This window comes from Varanus komodoensis, unplaced genomic scaffold (assembly GCF_004798865.1).
Source record: "Varanus komodoensis strain SLA01 unplaced genomic scaffold, ASM479886v1 scaffold46_3, whole genome shotgun sequence".
In the NCBI taxonomy this organism is placed as follows: domain Eukaryota; kingdom Metazoa; phylum Chordata; class Lepidosauria; order Squamata; family Varanidae; genus Varanus; species Varanus komodoensis.
Genome location: NW_025336044.1, coordinates 4816947 through 4839235, shown reverse-complemented (window position 1 = coordinate 4839235; position 22289 = coordinate 4816947). Strand labels below are relative to the sequence as shown.

General features: G+C 49.4%; 1 protein-coding gene across 1 annotated transcript in view; it reads left to right on the top strand.

Moving 5' to 3' along the window:
- Positions 1-22289, top strand: part of ADAMTS17 (ADAM metallopeptidase with thrombospondin type 1 motif 17) — a 187330-nt gene that overhangs the window by 150922 nt on the left and 14119 nt on the right. Inside the window, exons 16-19 of the mRNA XM_044444944.1 lie at positions 4577-4734; positions 12174-12333; positions 15003-15138; positions 21726-21930. Of these exons, the coding sequence (XP_044300879.1) occupies positions 4577-4734; positions 12174-12333; positions 15003-15138; positions 21726-21930 (659 nt within the window). The remainder of the gene's footprint in view (positions 1-4576; positions 4735-12173; positions 12334-15002; positions 15139-21725; positions 21931-22289) is intronic.

Sequence of the window (22289 nt, the reverse complement as noted above, 5' to 3'; positions counted from 1 at the left end):
AACAGGATCGGCCCCAGGACAGAGCCCTGTGGGACCCCGCTTGTCACTGGCCACCATCCCGATGATTCCCCACTAATGGTGACCTTCTGCTTTTGGTCAGTCAACCATGCCCTAATCCACCAGACAGCGCTTTGGTGTATCCCAAAACTCCTCAGTTTCTCCACCAGGATATCATGGGGCACTTTGTCAAAGGCCTTGCTGAAATCCAGGTATACCACATCCACTGCATCCCCTCCATCTAGCCATTGGGAAACCTTGTCATAGAATTCCACAAGGTTTGTCTGGCAGGACCTGTTTTTGCAGAAGCCGTGTTGTGTGGCTGTCAGCCTCCCTTCCCTATCTAGCATCACTAGATCTCTCTCTATTATGAACCTTTCCATAGTTTTTCCTACAATGGACGTAAGGCTAATCGGTCTATAATTCCCCATGTCCCTTCTGCTACCCTTTTTGAAAATTGGGACCACTGATGCCACCCTCCATTCCTCTGGAACTTCACCCGTTCTCCATGAGGTCTCAAAAATGGAGGCCAGCGGGTGTGAGAGAACCCCTGCCAATTCTCTAAGTACTCTCGGGTGTAACCCGTCAGGGCCTGGCACCTTTGGAATGTCCAATGCCCTGAGGAGCCCCTCGACTTCAAGGGGGGGTGACTCTAATCTGTACCCCTAAGTCCCCAGCCTCATCTAATCTCCTATGCAGATATCCCCCGTCCTGCTTTGGGGAGAACACAGAGGCAAAATAGTCATTTAGCATCTGTGCCTGTTCCCTCATATCAGTCACTGGATCACCTTCCACCTTATTTAGTGGTCCCACCACTTGTCTCCCCTTTCTCTTGCTATTTACATGCTGAAAGAAGCCCTTTTTGTTGCTCTTGATATTCTTGGCAAGTCTCAGCTCGTAATCAGCCTTAGCCTTGCGAAGAATCCTTCTGCAACAGGCCTCCTCCTCCCAGTATACCCTTTTGTCTGTTTGCACCAGTACGCATTTTCTACGGAGGTTCCTCTTTCGTCTAATCCCTCTAACCACCTCCTTTCGCATCCATGGCGGCACTCTCCTCCGCCTCCCCACCTTAATGACTAGAGGTATCATCAAGGCTTGCGCCTCCAAAACCTCCCTTTTGAGTGCCATCCACCCCTCCTCAACTCGCTTACCTTCCAGTAACCTATCCCAGGTGACTTTCCCCAGTCTGGCCTTCAGTTGGCCCAAGTTGGCCCTCTTGATGTCCCAGCTTCTAGTGCTCGACCTGCTGCACGTCCCCAGTCCCCTGATCTCAAAGCAAAGGATGAAGTGATCACTCGTATCCAGAGCTCCCCTAATCTGTACTTCATCTATCAGCTCCTCCCTATTGTTAAGGATTTTCCCCCCCCCCCGTCACCTCTCGGACCCTCTGTGTGAAAAACCCTCCCTCTATAGCTTCTAGGAAGCAACGTGACCTGGCTGTCACTGCCGAGTGTGTTTCCCAAGTAATATCCGGGAGACTGAAATCTCCCATAATTACTGTGTCTCTCCCTCGAGATATCCTTAGAATCTGGCCTGTCAGGACATCATCCAGGGTCTCAAGTTGACCTGGAGGGCGATAACATACCCTCACTGTCAGGTCTCCTTCCCTGTCAAAACCCCTGTTTCACCCTGACTGCCTCTACCGAATCCCCCTCTGTGCTGCATTCTGTCTCACTGCATCCTATCCCTTCCCTGACGTATAAAGCCACGTCCCCACCCCTCTTTCCCTTCCTGTCCTTTCTAAAAAGGTGATACCCTTCTATGTTCACATTCCAGACTTGCCTTTCATCCCACCAAGTGTCTGTGATTCCCACCATATCATACCCTCCTATTCCCAGGAGAGCTTCAAGCTCTTCCTGCGTATTACCCATGCTCCTAGCACTGGTGTATATACACCTCAACTCCTTCCCACCGCTTCCTTTCCTTGGAGTTCCCAGCCTCCTCCTTCCTCTCATCCTCCCTGATACCTGGCCCCTCTCTGTAGGAGTCCTGTCAGTCCCTGCAGTATCTCTAAAACCCTGCTCCCAGAGCCCTGATCCTCCCCCCACACTTGTCCAGTGCAGACATGTTACTGGGGGGCCTGAACCCCCCCCCCGGCTCAGTTTAACGTCTTCCGAAGCTCGCTAGAGCATCTCCAAAGGACCTTTTCCCATCCTCGTGAGGTGTAACCCATCCCTTGCCAGAAGTCCATTGGCAAGAAAATGAGTGCCGTGGTGAAGGAACCCGAAGCGTTCCTTCTGGCGCCACACCCTAAGCCAGTCGCTCACCTCGGAGGCCCTCCTGTCCCTTCCTGGCCCAAATCCCCGGACAGGTAAGATTGACGAGAAGGCCACTTGGGCCTTCAGCTCCCTGAGTTTCTTCCCTAAGGCTTCAAAGTCCCTGGTGGTCCCAACCACACCCTGCCTGGCCACGTCGTTTGTGCCCACGTGGATCACCAGAAGTGGCTGGTGACCCCCGGAGCAAACAAGACGCTCCACTCTGTCCTTCACATGCCGGATGCGTGTGCCCAGCAGGCAGCAGACCTCCCTTGTCTCCAGGTTGGGGCGGCACACTGCCGCCTCAGTGCCCCTCAGCAGGGAGTCCCCAACAACAATCACCTCCGCCGTACCTTCCCGGTGCTGGTGGGCGGCCGTGCCCTGGCCCTCGCCTCTCCCGCAGCGGCCCCCTTGCCGCCTGACGTCCCAGGCTGGGGGTCCTGCTGGTCCCCCGAGGCCTCATCAGCCCCAGCCTCCCCAAGTGGAGAGAACCTGTTTCCCAACTCCAGATTGGTGCCATGTCCTCCTGTGGGTGACATACCTCCATGTCTCCGTGGCTGCTCCTCCCGTGGCCTCTCCCTCAACCCTCTGTCCAGAGGGGGGCTGCTCCGGGGGGGTCTGGAGAGCTCTCTCGGCCCTCAGGCACCTCACCTCCTCTTCTAGCAGGGTCACCATCTTGCACCGAGGGCAAGTGTATCCCTGCCTCTCCTGGGGGAGAAGGGCGAACATGTCGCAGCTCTCGCAGCGGACAGCAACACCCGCGACACCCGCCAAGGCCATCTCCTGGTCTGACATCAGGATCCCTTCCGAGACCTTACCTTGGTCCCCTGCCTGGTTTCTCCTGCCGTTCCTCTCACTCGCCCAGTTCTCCCAGACCAAAACCCACTCGCACACACACACACAAGGATAAAATAAACTTAAATTTATAAAATAAACTTAAATTTAAATTGGAGGAAAAACAAAACAAAGCACAGCACAGCACCAACAAAACAAAACAAAACAAAACAAAGAAAGAAAGAAAAAAGGAAAGGAAAGGAACCCCCCTCTGCGTCCTAGGGAAGGGAGTCCCTGGACAGCCTGGGCCACAGCTAAGGGACACAGACAAGGGACGACGCCAAGAGGCCAGAGCCAAAAGGGCTGGCAGTGGCTGAGCGCAGCCTTATCAGTCCCTCAGGCTGGTGGCCCCGCCCCCTGCTCCCTCCTGGCCCCTCCCACCTCTCTGGCCCCACCCCCTTCCTCTCCGTTGCTCCTTGCCCTCTGCTCCCCTGCCCAGCTCCTACCTGCCTTCACCAGTCCCCTGGCCACTCAGCCTCTCTCCCTGCCTGTGCCTCTGCTGCTCTGCCAAGAGGCCAGAGCCAAAAAAGCTTATTTATTTATTATATCCATATCCCACTTTTCTCCCTTTCAAGGAACTCAAGGCAGTTTATATCACTCTCCTCCTCCTCTCAATCTAATCCTCACAACAACCCTCTGAGGTAGTTTGGGCTGAGAGTCTGTGGCTGGCCCAAAGCCACCCTGTGAGCTCCATGCCTGAGTGGGGACTAGAACCCGGGTCTCCTGAGTCCCAGCCCAGCTCTTAACCACTGCACCACCTTGGTTCTCAGTGTGAAATGAAATTCCAGATACCATTCCTTCTCAATAATAGTTTTAAATGGCTCCACGCTTTCTTTCTTTCCTCTTTTTAAAGCCATTATTTAATCACCCAGATCAGTTCTTCTTACTGGTGACCATTATATGGTTGTTTCATACGATCTTTGCATTGATTCCAGTGCAACAAACCACTCATCAAGTTTACCATAACTTCCTAATGAACATTGAACCCTGAAGAAAATCCAGGTCTTCTGAGTGAGCTTTATTACACTGAACACAAGCAGAGCTTGGGGGCTGCACAGCTCTGGCCTGCAACCCTTGCTGGTCTTGGCCAGCACAGCTAATGCTAAAGGAGGATGGGAGTTACGGGCCAAAATATCCACATTCCCCACCTGGAAGTGCAGGTTGCACAAAACAAGGCTGTTCTGGTAAAGCTCAGCTTTCGCTGGAAGAGGAGTTACTCCCTACTCTCCAATACTCCCTTGTGTTTGCAAAAAAAGCGGGGGAGGGGGAAGGTGTGCCAGTCGTCCATGGAAGGTCTACTGCATCAAGAGCAGAATGGATGGGGCAGAATGGATGGGACATCTTGGTAGCTCACTAGGGTGGGCCGCAGTGGAAATGCCCCGGGGAGCCTCCTTGCAAAGGGGCATCTGCTGTGCGACTGGACCATGACTTTTTCTCCCCAGCGATGGATTTGCTAACCTCTTCCTTCCATGCCGTTCAATTCTTTCTAGCTTTGAAAGACTCCAGTAAGAAATCCATTAATAGTGACTGGAAAATAGAACTTCCTGGAGAGTTTCAGATCGCAGGGACAACAGTCCGGTATGTCCGAAGAGGGCTGTGGGAGAAGATCTCCGCCAAGGGACCTACTAAAATACCACTGCACTTAATGGTAATTCTGTACCTTTTCATTGCCTTTCTCCAGGGTTTAACATCATGACAGGGCTAGGCTTGGTTGCTTTTCAGGAACGGGTTTCCTCCTTCCTCAGTTCCAGGTGTGATCGCCATGCAAGTCCCAAGGACAAGTAGAAACCTCTCCACTCAGACCAGTGTAGTTTAGGGGTAGAGTAAGGAGACAAGGAGAACTTGGTCAAAACTACTTTGTACCTTACTGGGTAACCATAAGCTCACCAATGTGACTGGCTTGCTATTGGGTTCAGCATGGGATGAATCCATGTACACCAGGCTAAATGTCTTGGAAGTAGGACATGAAACAAATTTGACAGCTGGGATCAGCCTCAGCCTGAATGATGCAATTTGATGCAATTTTAATTATAATGTGGAATTTATGGAAAGGCACTTTAAGAACTTGGCTAAAAAGCAACTTAAATTTAAATAGCCCTATTCATAGTAAAAGGAAGCAATAACCAACATGCTTTGAGCAACCATTTCAAATTTTCTATCCATAAGGGAAACTTTTTACAATGGTCTGACTGCTTGGGCACCTTCTGAACTCTGCTACAGTAATCCAGTGTATTGCATGTTAATGGGAACATACTTGGGTCACCCTGCCTGGCTCTCAGCGGAGATTTCCTGGGCTGGTCAGGCCCCACCTCTGTCTCAGAAGGAACAGAGATTTCCTTTCAAACAGAAATGGGCAGAAGGTAGATCTGGATCTACTGGTAGATCACTGGATGATTTGCAGTGGATGGACAAGGATTTTTGTGTTGCAGCTGTTTACCGATAGCATCAATGAGATGACTCTCCACTGCCGAAGGGATTCAGTGGAACCAGGAGTGAATTTTTAATGGAAGGACTTGGGGACTAATGCAGTTGGTGCTCAAAACATATTCCTAGACTCAGGAAGCTTTAGCTCTGTGTGTATGTGATTTGCACCCAGCTCCTATCGGTGTCCCTTCGAGTTTCATTAAGGAACAAAACGAAAGCAGAAAATGAAAGCGGATGCAGCGGACAGCAGGGCTAGCATGGAGACAGGGATGCTGGGGTTCCTGCCAAGGCCCCACAGCCCAGCAGGGGTCCTCCTCTTCTGCCTCGCGGCCCGCTGTGGGGCCGGCATCTCGCGTTGCCCCGCCAGTGGCGTGGTGGTGAGAGGGAGGAGCGGGGCTGCCCCTGGTGTCACTGCCCGGCGCTTCCTGGCAGCGCTCGGCCTGCAGGGACCCCCGTGCTGAACAGGAACATAGGGGCGTTGAAGGTCCCTTGCCCAAGGGCCCTCCAGATGCTGGAGCCAGCCCGGAGCCCGGCCCGCAGCATGCCCGGACTTCCCTGCAGCGATGCGGTGCTGCGGGAGATGCACCGTGGGGCAGGCTGCCTTGCAGAGATGCTTCTCCCACGTTTCTTTTCACTTCACATACGTGTCCAAGCAGCCATGCGGGCGGGAAAGCACCGTTCTATACAATGTCAGAATGCAGGAAGCACCTGAGTGAGCACATCCGTGGCCTCTCTTTGAAATCCGTTCCGTTCTGTTCCCCCCCCTCCCTCTCCCTCCCTCCCTCAAGCACACACACACAATATATACACATTTGTAGTTGGCTGCACGAAACTGATTTCAAGTGAGCCCTTAAGATTTTTCAGCCTTTTTGCAAATCGAGATAATAAGGATCTCTCTCTCTCTCTCTCTCTCTCTCTCTCTCTCTCTCTCTCTCTCTCTCTCTCTCTCTCTCTCTCTCTCAGGAGCTTGCCTTTTCTTCTCTTTCTTTTTTTCAAATGCCTGAGGCATTTCTCCAAATGCGTTACTGTAAGTATGTTTCTTGGATAAATGAGTGTTTGTGCAGCAAGGTCTGATTCAGGCCTCCACTTGGCAGTGCAGCCCACCCCAGCCCCCAAGGTGCTTCCAAAAAGGGCAGCTTCCTTCAGGCTGTGCAGCGGAGTCGTTAGTATCGCCTTTGCTGAAGTCAGGGCAGGGCGGGACTGCATCTTGTGCTGGCGAAGGCCGAGGCTTTTGGATCCTGCAAAAAGCTTTAAAACTAGAGCTGATTGTCTGGTTTGTCTTAGCTTTGGCTTCCAACTCAGACTAATAAAGCTCCCTCTGTAGCTACAGATGTGTCTTTTATTTCCCCCCATCTTGCAAAAGATATTTGTCTGTTTTCGTACAGATCAGCAAAAAAGTAAAAAACGGCGAAGAGTGCCAACTTTCATAGAACGAAAGGCCTGGAAGGGCCTCAGGGGTCATCTGGCCCAGCGTCTTCACAGAGGCAGGACCGACCTGGCCAAGCCGTCCACAGCACGTGTTCGCCCAAGCAGTCTGCTTCACTTTATGCTCCCACCTTAGATCATGGCAGATCCACATATGACCTGGGTCTGGGCCTCAGCCATCAGCAGAATCCAGACAGGGGGGGCTGCCTTGGCCAGCCCATCCTCCCCGTGACATCATTTGCTGGAGCTGGCGTCTTGCCTGCAGCAAGCTGAAAGGGCTTTCCTGTTCTAGCAAGGGCAAAAGGCTGGGCTTCCTAGTGGTGACACCAGCCCAGATCAGGTCAGAGTTCAGATTACTAAAGTCCCCATGATCTGAGCCCTAATCGCTGATTTCTGACCAGTTCACTAGGCCAGGTCCCAAGAGTGTGATGTCATGCTTAGGGATTAACCACCCTGCTGTCCCCAAAGGAATTCGGGTTCATGTAGATGGTCCCCCCACTTTATCCTCTTAGCAACCCTGTGAGGTTGGTTAGGCTGGGAGGACGTGGCTGGCCCTTGGTCACCCACTGATCTTCATAGCCGGATGATGGAACCTTGGTCTTTTCCTTCTTACTGCAACACAAGTTATTGGTTCAAGGTCTCTCATGTAGAGTTGGTTGGTTTCTTGTTGTGGAAGGTGACCTTTTTTGAACAGTATATGCTGGGCTCATATGACCAGCTGGGTGGGGTGTCCATCCAAGGCACCCTGCTTTTACCTTTACTTAAGAAGACTCAAATCTACCAGTGTCGAAGCTGACATACAATATATTGTAATCTGCATATAATGTGGATGCAGATTACTCATAAACAAGCAAAGAACCTTTATGTTCCCTGTCTCTGTGATCCTGTTGGTCCCCCAAGAGGTGCTGGGGTGCTCTGGGGACTCCCGATGGCTGCTGGGCAAGTGATGCATCAGTTTGTCTCCCAGGCTGGGAATGAAAGACCGTTCCTCTCTGATAAGGTTCCCCTCACCCACTTCTGCACCGCCTGTCAGGACCTGCCCCATCTCCCTCCCCCTTTTCCTGGGAATGAAGCTGCTTCAGCACGGGAAACGGCTTCATTCTCACCGCACAGGCATGCCTTATCTGCAGAATGACGGCGGAAGGCAACTTCAAGGCCATTATTTCTGGTCCTCTTCTCAACAAGTGAAGGCCATGAGACTTTGGCACTCCTTCAAGAAACTAAGTTTGCTTTAGGATATTGCGAAATTTCACTACAATACCTGTTGAACCTCAATAACCTCCTCACCCTTCTGGCACAGCCGACACAATGGCTTCTTTACTGCTCCATAACTTGGAAATCTCAAAACTCAGGCTGCCAGGTATGTGGTGATAGGTATAGTTTCGTCTGCTCAGGTGTTGGCAGAAAGCAAAAATAGTTGGTTAGATTTATTATTTATTTCTCCAATGTGTGCCCTGTTTTTCAGTCAAGAAAATGGTGCTCAGGGTGGCTAACCATTATAAAAACTCTAAGAACTTGTTTAAATAATAATAAAACAAATACATAAAGGCACAAATCAAAGCACAAACATACAGAGGATAAACAGCATAGCACCCAACAGATGATTTTAGTTATTGGCTCAAGGCCAGCTTAAAAATAAATGCCTTTGCCTGCTATCAGAAAGCTCCCAAGGAGAGAGCCACCTGGTTCCCCGTGGCAGGGGATTCCCAACGGCACGCATGGCCTGGCCTGAGCCAGAGAGCCGTTCTGAAGCACCCGCCACCAGCCTGGTGCAAAAAACAAGTGAGAGGTACAAAAGCATCCGTGGGGCAGCAGGGACTCCTGCTGTTGATGGACGGATAATCTTCCCAGGGCTCTGGATCTATTCCACCAGGCTTGGAGTACCCAGTGATGCCAGTGGAAGTTTTTATGGGGATTGGCTAGAGTGTGTCCCAAGGGATCGTGGTGGGAAAGGGCGACCCACCGCCTCCCCGCATGCTGTTGTCCCCCAACTCCCAACTCCCACATGACACTTACAAAAAAAGAAGAAGGCAGTGCTTCCTTGGGAAGCTTTCTTCTGAGCATAACTGTGAGGGGAGGGAGCAATTTTCCTGCAGAGCAGAAAGCGGGGAGGTGGGCAGGGTCAGCAAGAGAGAGCAAATCACTTCTAATTCTAGAATTGGGGATGATCCAAGGCAAGGTGCAAGGTTCAAAATAGAGCTGCCAGGTTGCTGACGGGGACGGGGCGTTATATTCACATGACTCCAGTCCTCCGACAGCTTCACTGGCTTCCCATTGAAGTCCTAGCCCAATTCAAGGTGTTGGTTATGACCTATAAAGCCCTAAACGGCTTGGGACCTGGTTACCTGAAGGAGTGCTTACATCCATATATGCCTGACCACCCCTTGAGATCTGCGGGAGAGGCCCTTCTCCGGGAACCCTCCGTGAAAGAAATTAGGAGGGTAGGTACTCGGAGGAGGGCTTTCTCTGCGGTGGTGCCCAATCTATGGAATGTGCTCCCCAGAGAGGTCCGCCTGGCGTCGTCGTTATTTGTTTTTTGATGCCAGGTGAAGACCTTTTTATTTAAACGTCATTTTAATTGTTAACAATATTTACTTATTTATCTGGCCAGGGCGACTTCTTTTCTTTTATAACTTTTCTAACTTCTTTTATATCGTTTATATTTTTTATTTATTTTATATTATTAATTTTAATTTTATATTGCTATTTTTGTATTGTATTGTATTTTATTGTGTTGTAAGCCGCCCCGAGGCTTTGGCAAGGGACGGCATAGAAATATTCTAATAATAATAATAATAATAATAATAATAATAATAATCAATTCTTAAAATCTTTCTTGAGCTCATTTGGTCAAGAGCTTGCCAACCACAAAGCTTCCTGTTGCACAAGAGGGGACTCGAACCTGAATCACCCCCTGGCACCACACAGGCTCTTCTGGACCTGAGGCAACATTTTGTCCCGCCTGTTCTGTCTCGTTCGGTGAAGTCTGAGCAGTTCCAGATGCCCCGAGCCACCCCAGGGTGGGATCGGTCCCGGCTGGCACCATGCCCTGCCGTACATCTGACTGCGCATTGGCGCGTTCGCTCATGGCTCACTGTGTTCTGTGCGCTTCTCGCCACCTCTGCCAAGCCCATGTGCCATTTCACGGCCACGCAACCTGCTTGCCCACTGCTCCCCTGCATCCCCATCCTCATTCCAACCTTCTGCGACCTCTATTACATCTCCTGCCCCCCTGAATTCCCCTCCCCACAAAGAATTAAATGGTTGCAATAAGTAACAGTTTAGTCAACCCACTCGTGAATGCTGAGTAGCTCCAAGGCATACAGGAAGCGAGGGGGCTTGATGTCGTGTTTCCTGCAGTTGTAGCTGCTTCTGATTGGGTGGCCAGGAATGAACTGCTTGGTCAAGGGGAAGCTGAATCTGTGTGTTTCATCCTGAAGGTGCTGATGGCCTAGAAGGCTTTATAAGCTGCATTTTCTGCCAGGTTGGCATGGAAAGAGGCATATAAAGAGGCTTGAAGGAACAGTGCACAAAGCATCAAACCCTTGATGTTCTTCCAAGCAGCCTGAAATTGCTGTCCATGGTTGTTAGCCAGGATTGTCAACCAGCAACTTGGGGTTCAGAAGCAGTGCACACTGCTGAAAAGGGTACGAGTTGCCAGCTGTGGGGGAGAGAAGGACAGAGCACTGCCACCTCCCCATCTTCTATAGCGTCGCAGGAGATCCTGGGATGCATTCCTTCATGCCATGCTGCACTCCTTAGCCATTTCAGAGGATAGGACGGCTCCCTTCAGGCAGCATCCAACAGTGTCGTTCTGTGAACTCAGATAGGCCTAGCAGAGTCCCACTGAATCTTTCAAGCAGTTGCGCATCACGCTTGCAGGCTGTTGCTCGGCCGGTTGGACAATGCAGTGTGTGGCCAGTTGCATGGCAAAAACATCATGTGCAAATGTGTGTAGCCACTATGTACATTTGCACTGATGCAATTGTAACTTTAGTGGGATTGTCCCTTGTACATAGTTTAGAACCTCGTTCCCACCAGCTTGGTGGCACAGTCAAATATTTCCTATAGCCCACTTTCCAAAATAAAATCTCTCCAAGCAACTTGAGGTGCTTTTGTAGCTGAATTGGTCATTGGCTTGTCCTGAAGATATGAAAGTTGGCTTTAATTAGCTAGAACTCGAGTATGTTAAATCAAATTTAAATGCTGCATTTCCATGGATAATCTGATCCAGGCAGAAGCATCAGCTCTGTTTACTCTGCATAAGGATCCAGTCCCAGGGCTGGAATTTCCTGACATGGTTCTTTTAGTGCCACAGCCCCACATGCTACCCCCGGACCCACTGCAACCTGATTGGAACCTGGAAGTATTCAGGGTTTAGCAGTTTCTGTATCACCACTCTCCTTTTTAGATGCTGGAGATGCTGGCTTAGTTCTTAATGCTTGGCTGGCTCTCTATCCCCTGCCATCCCTGGAATTCCACCTGTCTGTGTGACTGTTCATGGAAAAGGGCTCTGATGTCTGGCCTTGACTGGGCTGTTTAGTGTCTGGATTTCTGTGCAGGTGAAAATATCTTTTGGCGCTTTTGGGTCTAGCTCTGCCTGATGGCCCCAAGGCTGAGTCCTGATGGTGGGCAGCAGGAAACCTTTGTCAACCCAAGGCTCCGATGCAGTGTCAGTGGAAATGGAGGGCTGCCTTCTGGAGTTGGATGGAACCGAAAGCAAAGTTGGTGTGGCCAAAGGCAAAATATGCGGAACAGATATTCCTCCCCACCACCCCAGCCTAAGCTTACTAAGCCTTGGGAGAGGGAATCCAGTCCTTGAGAAAAGAGAAACCTGCACAAAAGCCAGGGAGGCGTTCAGTGAGCAATGAATGAAAAGATGCAGGAGGAGGAGAAAGCGCAGACCTGCCTGAGGAGCGACTCAGGTATGGATCTTTGGCCTGTGTTGGCCTGCGCTTTCTGCTTGCTGAGGAACTAGCGAGCAGGGCCTCAAAACTGCATCCAGGATTCAAGGTCCATACAGACAGGTTGTCTTTTGTAGACAGCAGAAACATTCTCATCTTCCAGCTGACTTCCTCTGAAGGGATGGATTTCTGATTATAGAGCCTTAAACCCGCAGACACAGAGTGATCTTTCACTCAAAACGTAGGATCTAAACCCTTCTTGATTTGTTGCTTGCCATTCCAAAACGTGCATTTCCCTTCCCAGTCATGATCTGCCTCGCTCTCCTTCAATCAGGTGCTGCTATTCCATGACCAGAGTTATGGAATCCATTATGAATACACCATACCTGTTAACTACTCTGCTGAAAACAGGAGTGAACCCGAACACCAGCACGATTCCCTGTACATATGGACACACAGTGGATGGGAAGGCTGTAGCGTGCAGTGTGGAGGAGGTAAGGCTCGTGCGTGGATCTGGAATATTTTGCTGCTGTTATGTGCTGTCAAGTCACCTCCAACTTAGGGTGACCCTGTGAATGAGGACCCACCAGGATGGCCTTTCTTGACTGCCCTGCTGGGCACTTGTAAGCTTAAGGCTAGGGCTTCCTTCCTCTTCCACCTTCCCCCTCCCCTAGCATGATGGTCTTTTCCACTGAGACTCGCCTTCTGAGGATGTGACTTACAATATATTTAAAATTCAGTAGAAGGGCTGCTAGGGACAAAGGTGAATCCAGGTTTTCCTGCACTCTGCCCTGAACCTCCAATTCTCAAAATAACCTCAGTCCAAATGGTTGTACAAGCAGGCAGATCTTTATTTATTTGTTCACCTATTTATTGCATTTCTATACCACCCAATAGCTGGAGCTCTTTGGGCAATTTGCAAAGATGAAAAAGAATGCTGGCAAAACAAGGTATCCCAATTTTGTCTGCTGTTGACTGTTTCTCATAGCTCTGCCCACTCCCAAAAAGTACTGGGTGAGCAGAGGTGCTTTGTGCTCTGAGTGGTGCTGCAGCTGGGTGGACCGTGGTTGACGAAGTTAGCCAATAATGAGCAAAGAACAGCAGCACTAGCAGCAATTTACAACATTGTGTCTGTGTAGTTGTTTGGACCGTAAGAAAGAGGGATGTGCATACACATAGCTTACAAAATACCCACAAGCTACCAAAAAAAATCTAAGAATTCATAAGCATATAAGTAAATGGGATGCATCTTATTTTCTCATAATAGAGAGAGATCTAGTGATGCTAGATAGGGAAGGGAGGCTGACAGCCACACAACACGGCTTCTGCAAAAACAGGTCCTGCCAGTCAAACCTTGTGGAATTCTATGACAAGGTTTCGAGATGGCTAGATGGAGGGGATGCAGTGGATGTGGTTTACCTGGATTTCAGCAAGGCCTTTGACAAAGTGCCCCATGATATCCTGGTGGAGAAACTGAGGAGTTTTGGGATACACCAAAGCACTGTCAGGTGCATTAGGGCATGGTTGACTGACCGAAAGCAGAAGGTAACCATTAGTGGGGAATCATTGGGATGGTGGCCAGTGACAAGCGGGGTCCCCCAGGGCTCTGTCCTGGGGCTGATCCTGTTTAATCTTTTCATTAACAACATGGAAGAAGGGGTGAACAGTCTGCTGATCGAATTCGCAGACGACACTAAAACTGGAGCAGTGGCCACAACTGAGGAGCAGGTACTCCAGATCCAAAAGGATCTGGACAGACTATGGAAGTGGGCAGGAGACTACAGGATGGCGTTCAATGTGGATGAGTGCAAGGTCTTGCACTTGGGGCATAGGAATAGCTGTCATAAGTACAGGTCAGGTGACAAGTGGCTGGAGAGCAGCACTTGTGAAAGGGACCTTGAGGTGCTGGTTGACTGTAGGCTAAACATGAGTCAGCAGTGTGATGCGGTGGTCTAGAGGGCGAATGCCACCCTTGGTTGCATAGCCAGAAGTGTGGCTTCTAGATCGAGAGAGGTATTACTACCTATTACTAAGAGGAGACTCAGAGGGGATCTGTTGGCGACATGCAGGTATGTGAGGGGATGTCACATGGAGATGGGTAGAGACCTGTTCTCCCCTGCAGAGGAAGGCAGGACGCGCTCCAACGGAGCAAAGCTCAGGGAGCCAAGGTTCTGTTTGGATGCCAGGAAGCACTTCCTGACAGGCAGGACCCTGAGGGAGTGGAATGGGCTTCCCCGGGAGGTGGTTCAGGCCCCATCGGTGAGGGTGTTCAAGGATAGGCTGGACATGCACATGGCAAGCATGTCGTGAGTGGAGCCGGCTGGTGCTGGAGGTCAGACTAGATGGCCCGGGGGACCCCTTCTGACTCAGTTTCTATATTTCTATGTTTCTTATGTCAAGTCAGAGTACTGATCCTGCACCGGAGTGGCAGGGAGCATCCTCAGGCCACTAGCATGTGTCCTGGGCCTCTGTTTGAAGGAGGGGAGGGGAGGGGAGGGGAGAGGGGATGCTGTTCCTACTGAAAGTACATAGCTCCTGGCTGCCAAAGTCATTCCCAGTGATGATCTGGAAACTGGAACCCTGTGGTAGGATGGGTAGGATGGACGAAAAAGTGTGACGGCTTGCACAGAAGGCTGTTATATTTTTGTGGTGGAAACCTGTTTTCTTCCACAGTGCCCTAAAATGACCCACTCTCTGGGACCTTGTTGGAAACAAAAGATGAAAGCCCCTCGCCACCAAGGTATCACACTCTGCCAAAGGCCCCAACATGTTGTGGCTCCTGAAATCATTTAAGCTAGAGGTGCCAGGGGTGGAAAAGTGGGAAATCCCAACCCAAAGCAGACAACCCCCAGCACTCTGGAACTACCATGCCCATTTTGAAGACTCCCACCATGATGGTTGTTCCCAGATAACTGGCATTGGGATCACCTGCTGAAAAGCATTCTTGGTGGACCATGTTGTGCCATTTGGCTCTAATCCACAAGAAGTTGCTACGGAAAACAGCCATGTCCAAAAGCCTCTGAGACTCACTCTGAGCCAAGTGGAATGCAAGGAGCCTGAAATCGCTCTTGCTGATTTCTTTGAATTCGGGATAGAAATTCTTTAATGAATAGACACTCCCCACCCGGGAATGACTCTTCCTGGTCCTTTGTTTCGCTTTCAGGAGAGCGTAAAACAATCGTGTCCTGTACGCGGATTGTTAATAAGACCATGATGTTGGTGAACGACAGTGCGTGCCAGCGAGTGACCCGTCCAGAGCCGCAGGTTAGAAGATGCAATGTGCACCCCTGCCAGTCAAGGTAAGGTGCCTGCTGCCACCGCATGGAACGCCTCTCTCAGAACACCTCCCTTGCAAAGTGGAAACGCGCTCAGGCAGGACTGTCTCCGTCAAGGGTGGGCAACGAGCGTCCCTTTTATCTCGGCACAGCTGCCACCCCAGTGCACCTGCCGACATTCAGCTGCTGCCAGTTTGGGCAAAATGCAGCTTCGCGAACGAGCTCGGTTCAGCCCTGCCGTGTTGAGCCGTGTGTCAGAATCTGGTACAAGGCAGTGACAGACGACAGGTGGCTTGATGCCAACTCGCCACAGTGCTGCAGAAGCTGCCGTTCTGGCCCAGGCAGTTGCTATTGTGCTCAGAGGGGGGCGGGGGGCTCCTGAGGTTGCCCACCCTTGATTTAAGTGCACCTCTGATCATGGTTCATGTGGAAGAGAAAGCACAAGGGAGGCGATTGTAATGCAGATGAGGTTTGTGGCCAATGTAGGGTTTGTTTTACATGTGCTTCAGAAACCAGTTGACTGGTGAACTCTCTCTCTCTCTCTCTCTCTCTCTCTCTCTCTCTCTCTCTCTCTCTCTGTGTGTGTGTGTGTGTGTGTGTGAGAGAGAGAGAGGGAGAGAGAGAGAGATTGCGAGAAGTCCTGAAACTATGTGTGTCTTTACCCAAAATGCTATTCTTCCAAGCTTACTGAATCTCTGTAAAAGCATCTGTCCATCGTTGTTAACTTGTTCAGTGGTTACTGCTTGGTAAACAGCGACGGCCCCTTCTGAGAACCAAACAAGAAGCAACATCAGGAGGTCTACACCCATCTTCCGTGTTGCATTTTAGAGGGGCAAGAGCTGCTCCTCAGGTCAGGACAGCGGTGCTGGTCACGAGAAGTGCAACCTTTCCCCTGTGTCCTATGATCCCCAACCTTCTGTCCCCAGAGCTGCCATTTGCCCAGCAGCCTAGACTGTGTGAGCACCGTGCAAAAGCTCACCTGCTTTTTCAGTGGAGCACCTACTAAATATTTATTCTCCCAGTTTTTTTTAACCAATAATGTACTTAAATTAGTTGTAGCAAGTGTGGGCACTAAGGAGTTTTTCACTATTTTATGTTTGCAGTGATGGTTTTAATACATATTTATATTTTTTGTCTTTTTATCTAAACCTTCTTGAGATTTTATAACAATTAGATGGTATATAAGACATTTAAAATAAAATGAATAAAATAAGTCTGGGGAAAGGGAAGCAGCAAAAGTGGGTGGAGGAAGGGCAGAGGTGACCCAGGTCTCCCAGCATCTCTTCCGTTCATTCCCTTGCAGTCCCCCTATGCCTGGGCAGCCGGAGCACTAGCCTGGCTGGAACCTGGCTGGCTGCAGCGTGCTGCATTCCGGTCTTCCTTAACTACCTGGGGTGCCATCTTATGGGAGTGGAAAAGGGCCTTCAGCTCCCAGCTGTGTCCAAATCCTGCTGGAAGTAGGGGGACTTTTTTCCGGCTGAACATGCGTAGTATTGCACCCTTGCCCAAGTAAGCAGCCAGTGCCCACAGGGTGGTTTGCAATCATAAAAAAAGGAACAACCACAAAACAGCAGCAGCAGCAAAGTGCAGAAAAGCAAGTAATCAAAATCATGCACAATTATGTATGAAACCCCCTATACCCAGTTAAAATGTTTAGTAGATCATGAGCAGAAAAACTTCAAGGCCAAGCTGTGTCTGGTGCCACTGCCAACCAAACCCAAACTAATTCAGTTGAAAAGGGGAATTCTAAATTCTCTTGTTCCATGGATTTAATTCTTTCCCTTCATATTGTTCCAAAATTATTGCCTTTGGTGTGGAATTTCCAAAGCAAATGTATAGTCACAACAAAGGGCCATTATCCACAGTCGGACAACCTGAAGGAGTGCGCTCATTGGTTCACTTTGCCTCGAACGCCATGGCAACAAATAGCAACATACAGCCACACCTCCCTCTCTCCCAACATTTCTCCTGTTCCCTCCAGGTCGACCACACATTCACACTTCAGATGCTGCCAAATGGAAACGTTTTCGAAGCACATTCTCTGCGTCTCTGTAGAATTTAAATTTCCATTTGTGTTTGCCCACCCAGATATTAGAAATGCATGCTTGGCATATTCTCTGACCAAGAACATCTTAAAGAGACCATTCTCTTTCACCATGTCTATAGTTTATTTTTCTTTTTTTAAAGAGCCCTTGAGTTTGCTCTCAGAGTTCAAGTGGAATGATTACAACGTAGTTACAGTAACTTCTGTTTTCCTCATCGAGGTTTGCCCTCCTGTCTGTGATTTATTTGAAACTTAGAACAAGGATTACCCTTTTGGTTTCTCCATAGTTTAACTGGCTGTTTGACATTCTCTCTAGTAGAAGTCGCATAATAATTCTTGGTTGTTGAACATGAAATTCATTCGTAGGAAAGTCTGGTTACTCTTTAAGCCCAATGACCAAGTTTTCAGAAAATCTGGGTTCAGTTCCATGATGTGCCAGATCTCCTGAATTTTGCTATGATTTCTTTCTGTATTCATTCATTTAAAATTATTTTAGGCTGTCTTTAACAGTAAAACCTTCTGTTCCCTTTTCTGTATAAAGTTTGTTCAGTTGTCCAGTCTTCAATGATTGAGGACTGAGCTGGGGGAAATGCAGGGAGGATACTAAGGGGTTCAGAAGCTGTATGAAATGAACCGGTGTTTCCCAAATTTCAGGCTATGCCTGTCTTATCAGCTCAGATGGGAGGCAGACTTAAACCTGGAAAGGGGTTGCTTTTAGTATAGGTACAGCCAAGAATTACCTGCAATCAGGAACATCTCAAAGAGAAGTTTACAGGTTGGAGCCAGGATGAGTCATACTAACCTAAGCCCTCTTGATTTTAGTGGGTCGAAAACTACAAGAGTGAATCAAGATCTAACCCAGTCAAAATATGGGTCCTGTTTGGCATGAAATACTTGTGTGTATTTTTAACATAATCAGGCATTTTCTGCATGCCCATTTCTGTGGGATCTCCTTTCTTTTGCCACCCCCATAGAATCTTTTAGTTTTCATCTTGTATTAACATGTTCCCATGTCTCAAACTCACCTCTACCCTTCACTTCTTATTCAGTCCAGTGGATGAAGGATTGAATAAGAAAATTCAGAGTTGATATTAGCACTTTTCAGATGTTCAAGCCACCGCATATGCATGAGTGACTCCACAACAGCCCTGCAGAGTAGGCCAGTATCAGGGTTCTGAAGCTGAACCAGCGGTGGACTCACTAAGCCCCCTGAACAGTATTCGCATCTAAAAGAAGGTTAGAACATGCAGCTGCTTGAGCCCATCCTCAGGCTGTTCAACTTCCTGTTCCAAGCAGCTGTTTGCATGCAAGCAAAGAGCACCACTGTGACTGCGCACCCGCGGAAGTGAAAATTGCATTGGACACAAATTGCCTTTTTGGTCTAACTTTATTCAATACCACGATGTGATGTCCTTTGCTTTCCCCTTCAGGTTCTTATTCCGGGGCTTCAGCAGAGGTGCCTTCATCTTCACCATTCTCTTGCTTCTGTTTCCAACAGCTCCAATTAGCTCAGGGCACTGGGTCAGGGAAGCCTTTGTTAGCTATAATTAGATGGGGAATTCAAACTGTGTAAGAGATACTGAGGAGTCAAATATGGTGAAAGGGAACAGGGGGTGGATGAGACACTTCAGTGTTCCCAGCACTGTTCTGTCTTCCCACCCTCTGAAATTAGGGTGCTGGCGAAGCATCTTTGAGCACAAGTCCTATGCATGTTTCAGCAGAAAAAAAGTCCAATGACTCCCAGCATTCCCCAAACAGCATAACTGGCAGGGGAATGCTGGGAATTGTTAGTACTTTGTTCTGTCTAAACATGAGTAGCACTGTGCCCTTCAGTTTCTGGGCCATATTCTTGTATTGCTTTCTAGCAATTTTATCCCTGATGATGCTCTGGAAGTCAAGGCTGAAGTGTGGTGGATGCACAGTTTAATAAATAATGTCATATCACATTAACCATTTTGCACAGACATTCAGATTGGGTGTCTCTAAGAGAGAGATCTCAGTACTCCAGCTGTCCCCCAATTCAGTTCCCAGGATTTGGGGGTGGAGGCAACGAAATCTACATACATGCATAGCATACAGATACCCAAAGGAACATCTATGGAATGGCTGAAAAGTTTCCCTGTGAAAAGAACTTGTGAGCCAAGAGCAATTCAGAGGGCTTGTGCGCTCGCTCGCGCGCGCGCGCGCGCTCTCTCTCTCTCTCTCTCTCTCTCACACACACACACACACACACACACACACACACACCCCTTCCTTGTCCTTTCACCTGTCTTTTGAAAACCTGTTTTACAAAGACATTTTAACTACTAGCTGAAAATGCCCTAAAATGATGCTTGAAAAAAACCTCCATAAAATTCAAGTCCTGGTATGCTTTTTTCAGCCTGGGGTCTGCTGCTTCCAGAAAGATTGCTTCTAGCACTGTGCACATTTATCCAAAGACATGGTGCAGCAACTCCTCATTTTCCTTCTTACTGAGTATTTTTTGAAATTAGGAAGTGGCGGGGGGGGGGCAGAATCTGGGAGGGTTACAAAGTGAAGACAGGGTTGTCTGGACCCTTGTCAGCAGCTGTGAATAGGGCAGAGGGATTGCATCATGAAAGCCCCTTTGGGAAGACCCCTTGTGTTCCTGAAAGTGAGATGAGATTGCAGGGTGGGGGCAGGGGTGAGGCTGCCCATTCTCCCATCCATCATTGCACAGAATTCCTGGCTTTTCCCATGTCCATCTTCCTGTTCCCTTTCAGACCACTGAACTGGAAAAGAAAGTATGAGGCCGTCTCCTTTCCACTGCCTCCCATTCCTATTCCCTTTAGCCAAGGCCGCAACCTGCTTTTTCTCCAGAGGGTATGGTCCTGCCGTTGAACTGTCATTTCTGAAGGCAAGCGACCCGGGTGGCTTCCCCCAGGCTTTTCACTCCTTTCATCCTGGCTGCTCTCTCCTTTGCTCTCTATCCTTTTCTCTCCTTTCTTTGCCAGTAGCTATAGATCTCCATGGCATTACAATACCCTCGCTCGACTTAATTCAGTGGGGGCCTGGACAGCAGCCATGCTTGCTTCTGCGCTGACAGTAAATTAGTAATGCCCAGAGCTCCATCCCACCTTTACTGTCTGATAGGAACTTTTGGTTCATCACATCTTAATTGTGCACCTGTAATCTTTGTTTTGGTGATCAAACAGGGTCATTTGAAAACAAACCAACAAACCATCTGCCTCACAAAAAGGCCTTCTGGAAAGGTTCTTCTCTTTGTCTTTGGTCTGTTCTCCTTTTCGTAGGTCCTGCCCTATGTGCTGCCTTATCATCAAGAGGAAGAGTAGCTTGCTTTGGCCAGCAAATGAAGTTGACAGGCCTAAAATGACAGGCTCGGAGTCCAGCTTCCTGCAAGGCTGAGATGACTGGTCTGGGCGCAGCCTCCTCTGCAGCTGCTTCGCATGCTTTTGGTGCTCACACAGCACCACTGTTCCAGCTCAGGCACAGAATGGCTGTATTTAGATGGGGATTGTCCTTCTTCAGGCCACCAGGAGCACTGAGCTGGGGCCCCACGCAGGCATTCATGAAATGCATTCCCTTCTCCTCGATTCGTCCCGCGACCTCCAACCAACATGCTTTTGGCATCTTCTACTGCCTCTCAGGTCTTGCCAAATTAGAGATCAGTGGTTTTCAAGGATTGAGAAGGGCAGATTGACAAAAGATTCCAAAGGGATTCCAAAAGAGATTCCAGAAACCAAACCTGGCCAGGAGCAACCAGTTATATTTAATAGCACCTGAGGACATCATGCTATGGGCTACACAATTAGTTAGCAGTTAGTGTATCCTCTTCCCACCCTGAAAGAATTATTTTCCTAAGGGAATTTTAGAAATTGGAATTCTGGAGCTCCTTACCGCTATGAATTAGACAAGCCCCAAGCAGTCTGAGTTTCTGGCTCCCATGGAAAACATACTAGGCAGAATACAGTGGCCTGGACCCTGTCCCCCCATGGGTGTGTGCAGGGGCTCCACCATTTAAGCAGTGCAACTTTAGCACTTCTGGGATAACTGGAAATATGTGCGAACACTTGACTCTGGAAGGAGGCAGGTTGGTGGTGCATAAGGGACCACAGGCCACCTGTCCCCTTTCAGAAGCAAGTGTTTCTGCCCATCTCAGAGCCTCTCCTAGGAAGCATCAAACGTCTCTTGCACTGTGTCTCTTGCGCGGCACAACTGACGGGCCACAGTGCTTGTGCGGCGGAATCAGCCACGTGGAGAAGAATGGGCAGTGGCTCCACACTCCCCTTTTTCAGCAGGCATTCCCAGGATTCCTTGTTGTCTGTATAACATCTGTGTACATTGCCTAGACATGTATTTAATGCAAGCACGTAATAAAACTTGTCGGAAAAATAAAGATGCCCGTTTTTATGACGCTTCTTCTGTGTTCAAAAAGATCATGACATTTGAACACAAACTGGCAGGACGTGAGACACACGCCCACCCTGGGGAAACCTCAGGGCCAGTGAGTCAGGGCAGTTGTGTGCGAATGGGCTGAGGAGCCATCCTGCTAGCACTGACCCCAGCCTTTGCTCTGCTTTCTTAACAGGTGGGTGGCAAGCCAGTGGAGTCCCTGCTCGGCAACCTGTGCCAAAGGCTTCCAGCATCGAGAGGTGTCGTGTGTCTATCAGCTCCAGAATGGCACCTACGTCAACACCAGGGATCTGTTTTGCCCGAGTCCCAAGCCAACGCCAGTGCAGAGCTGTGAAGGCCGAGACTGCCTTTCCGTCTGGGAAGCCTCCGAGTGGTCCCAGGTAAGACAGGCTTGGTGGTGGGAAGAGGCCAGTTGGCATGGAAAGAAGAAACGAGAAAAGGCCCAGAATGGAGGCTGCTGTGCATCGCCCTCTCCCCCCTCACCTGATTCACGACTACTGAACCTCTCTTTTGAAAAAGAACAGTCGAGCGGACAAGTGTTGAAAGTTGTAGTTTTTCCAAATGAATTGAGAATCACTGTGCAAAACAACAAAAAGAAGCCCCTCAAATCCAGTTCCAGGGCCCAGGAAAGGGCAAATTCACTGGGAACTGTAGAGTCAGCCCAAGTTGATTTTGTGCCCCAGAAAGGCATCCTATGTGAGCTAAAATGTGCAAATGGGAGATATCCATGCTGTATGAT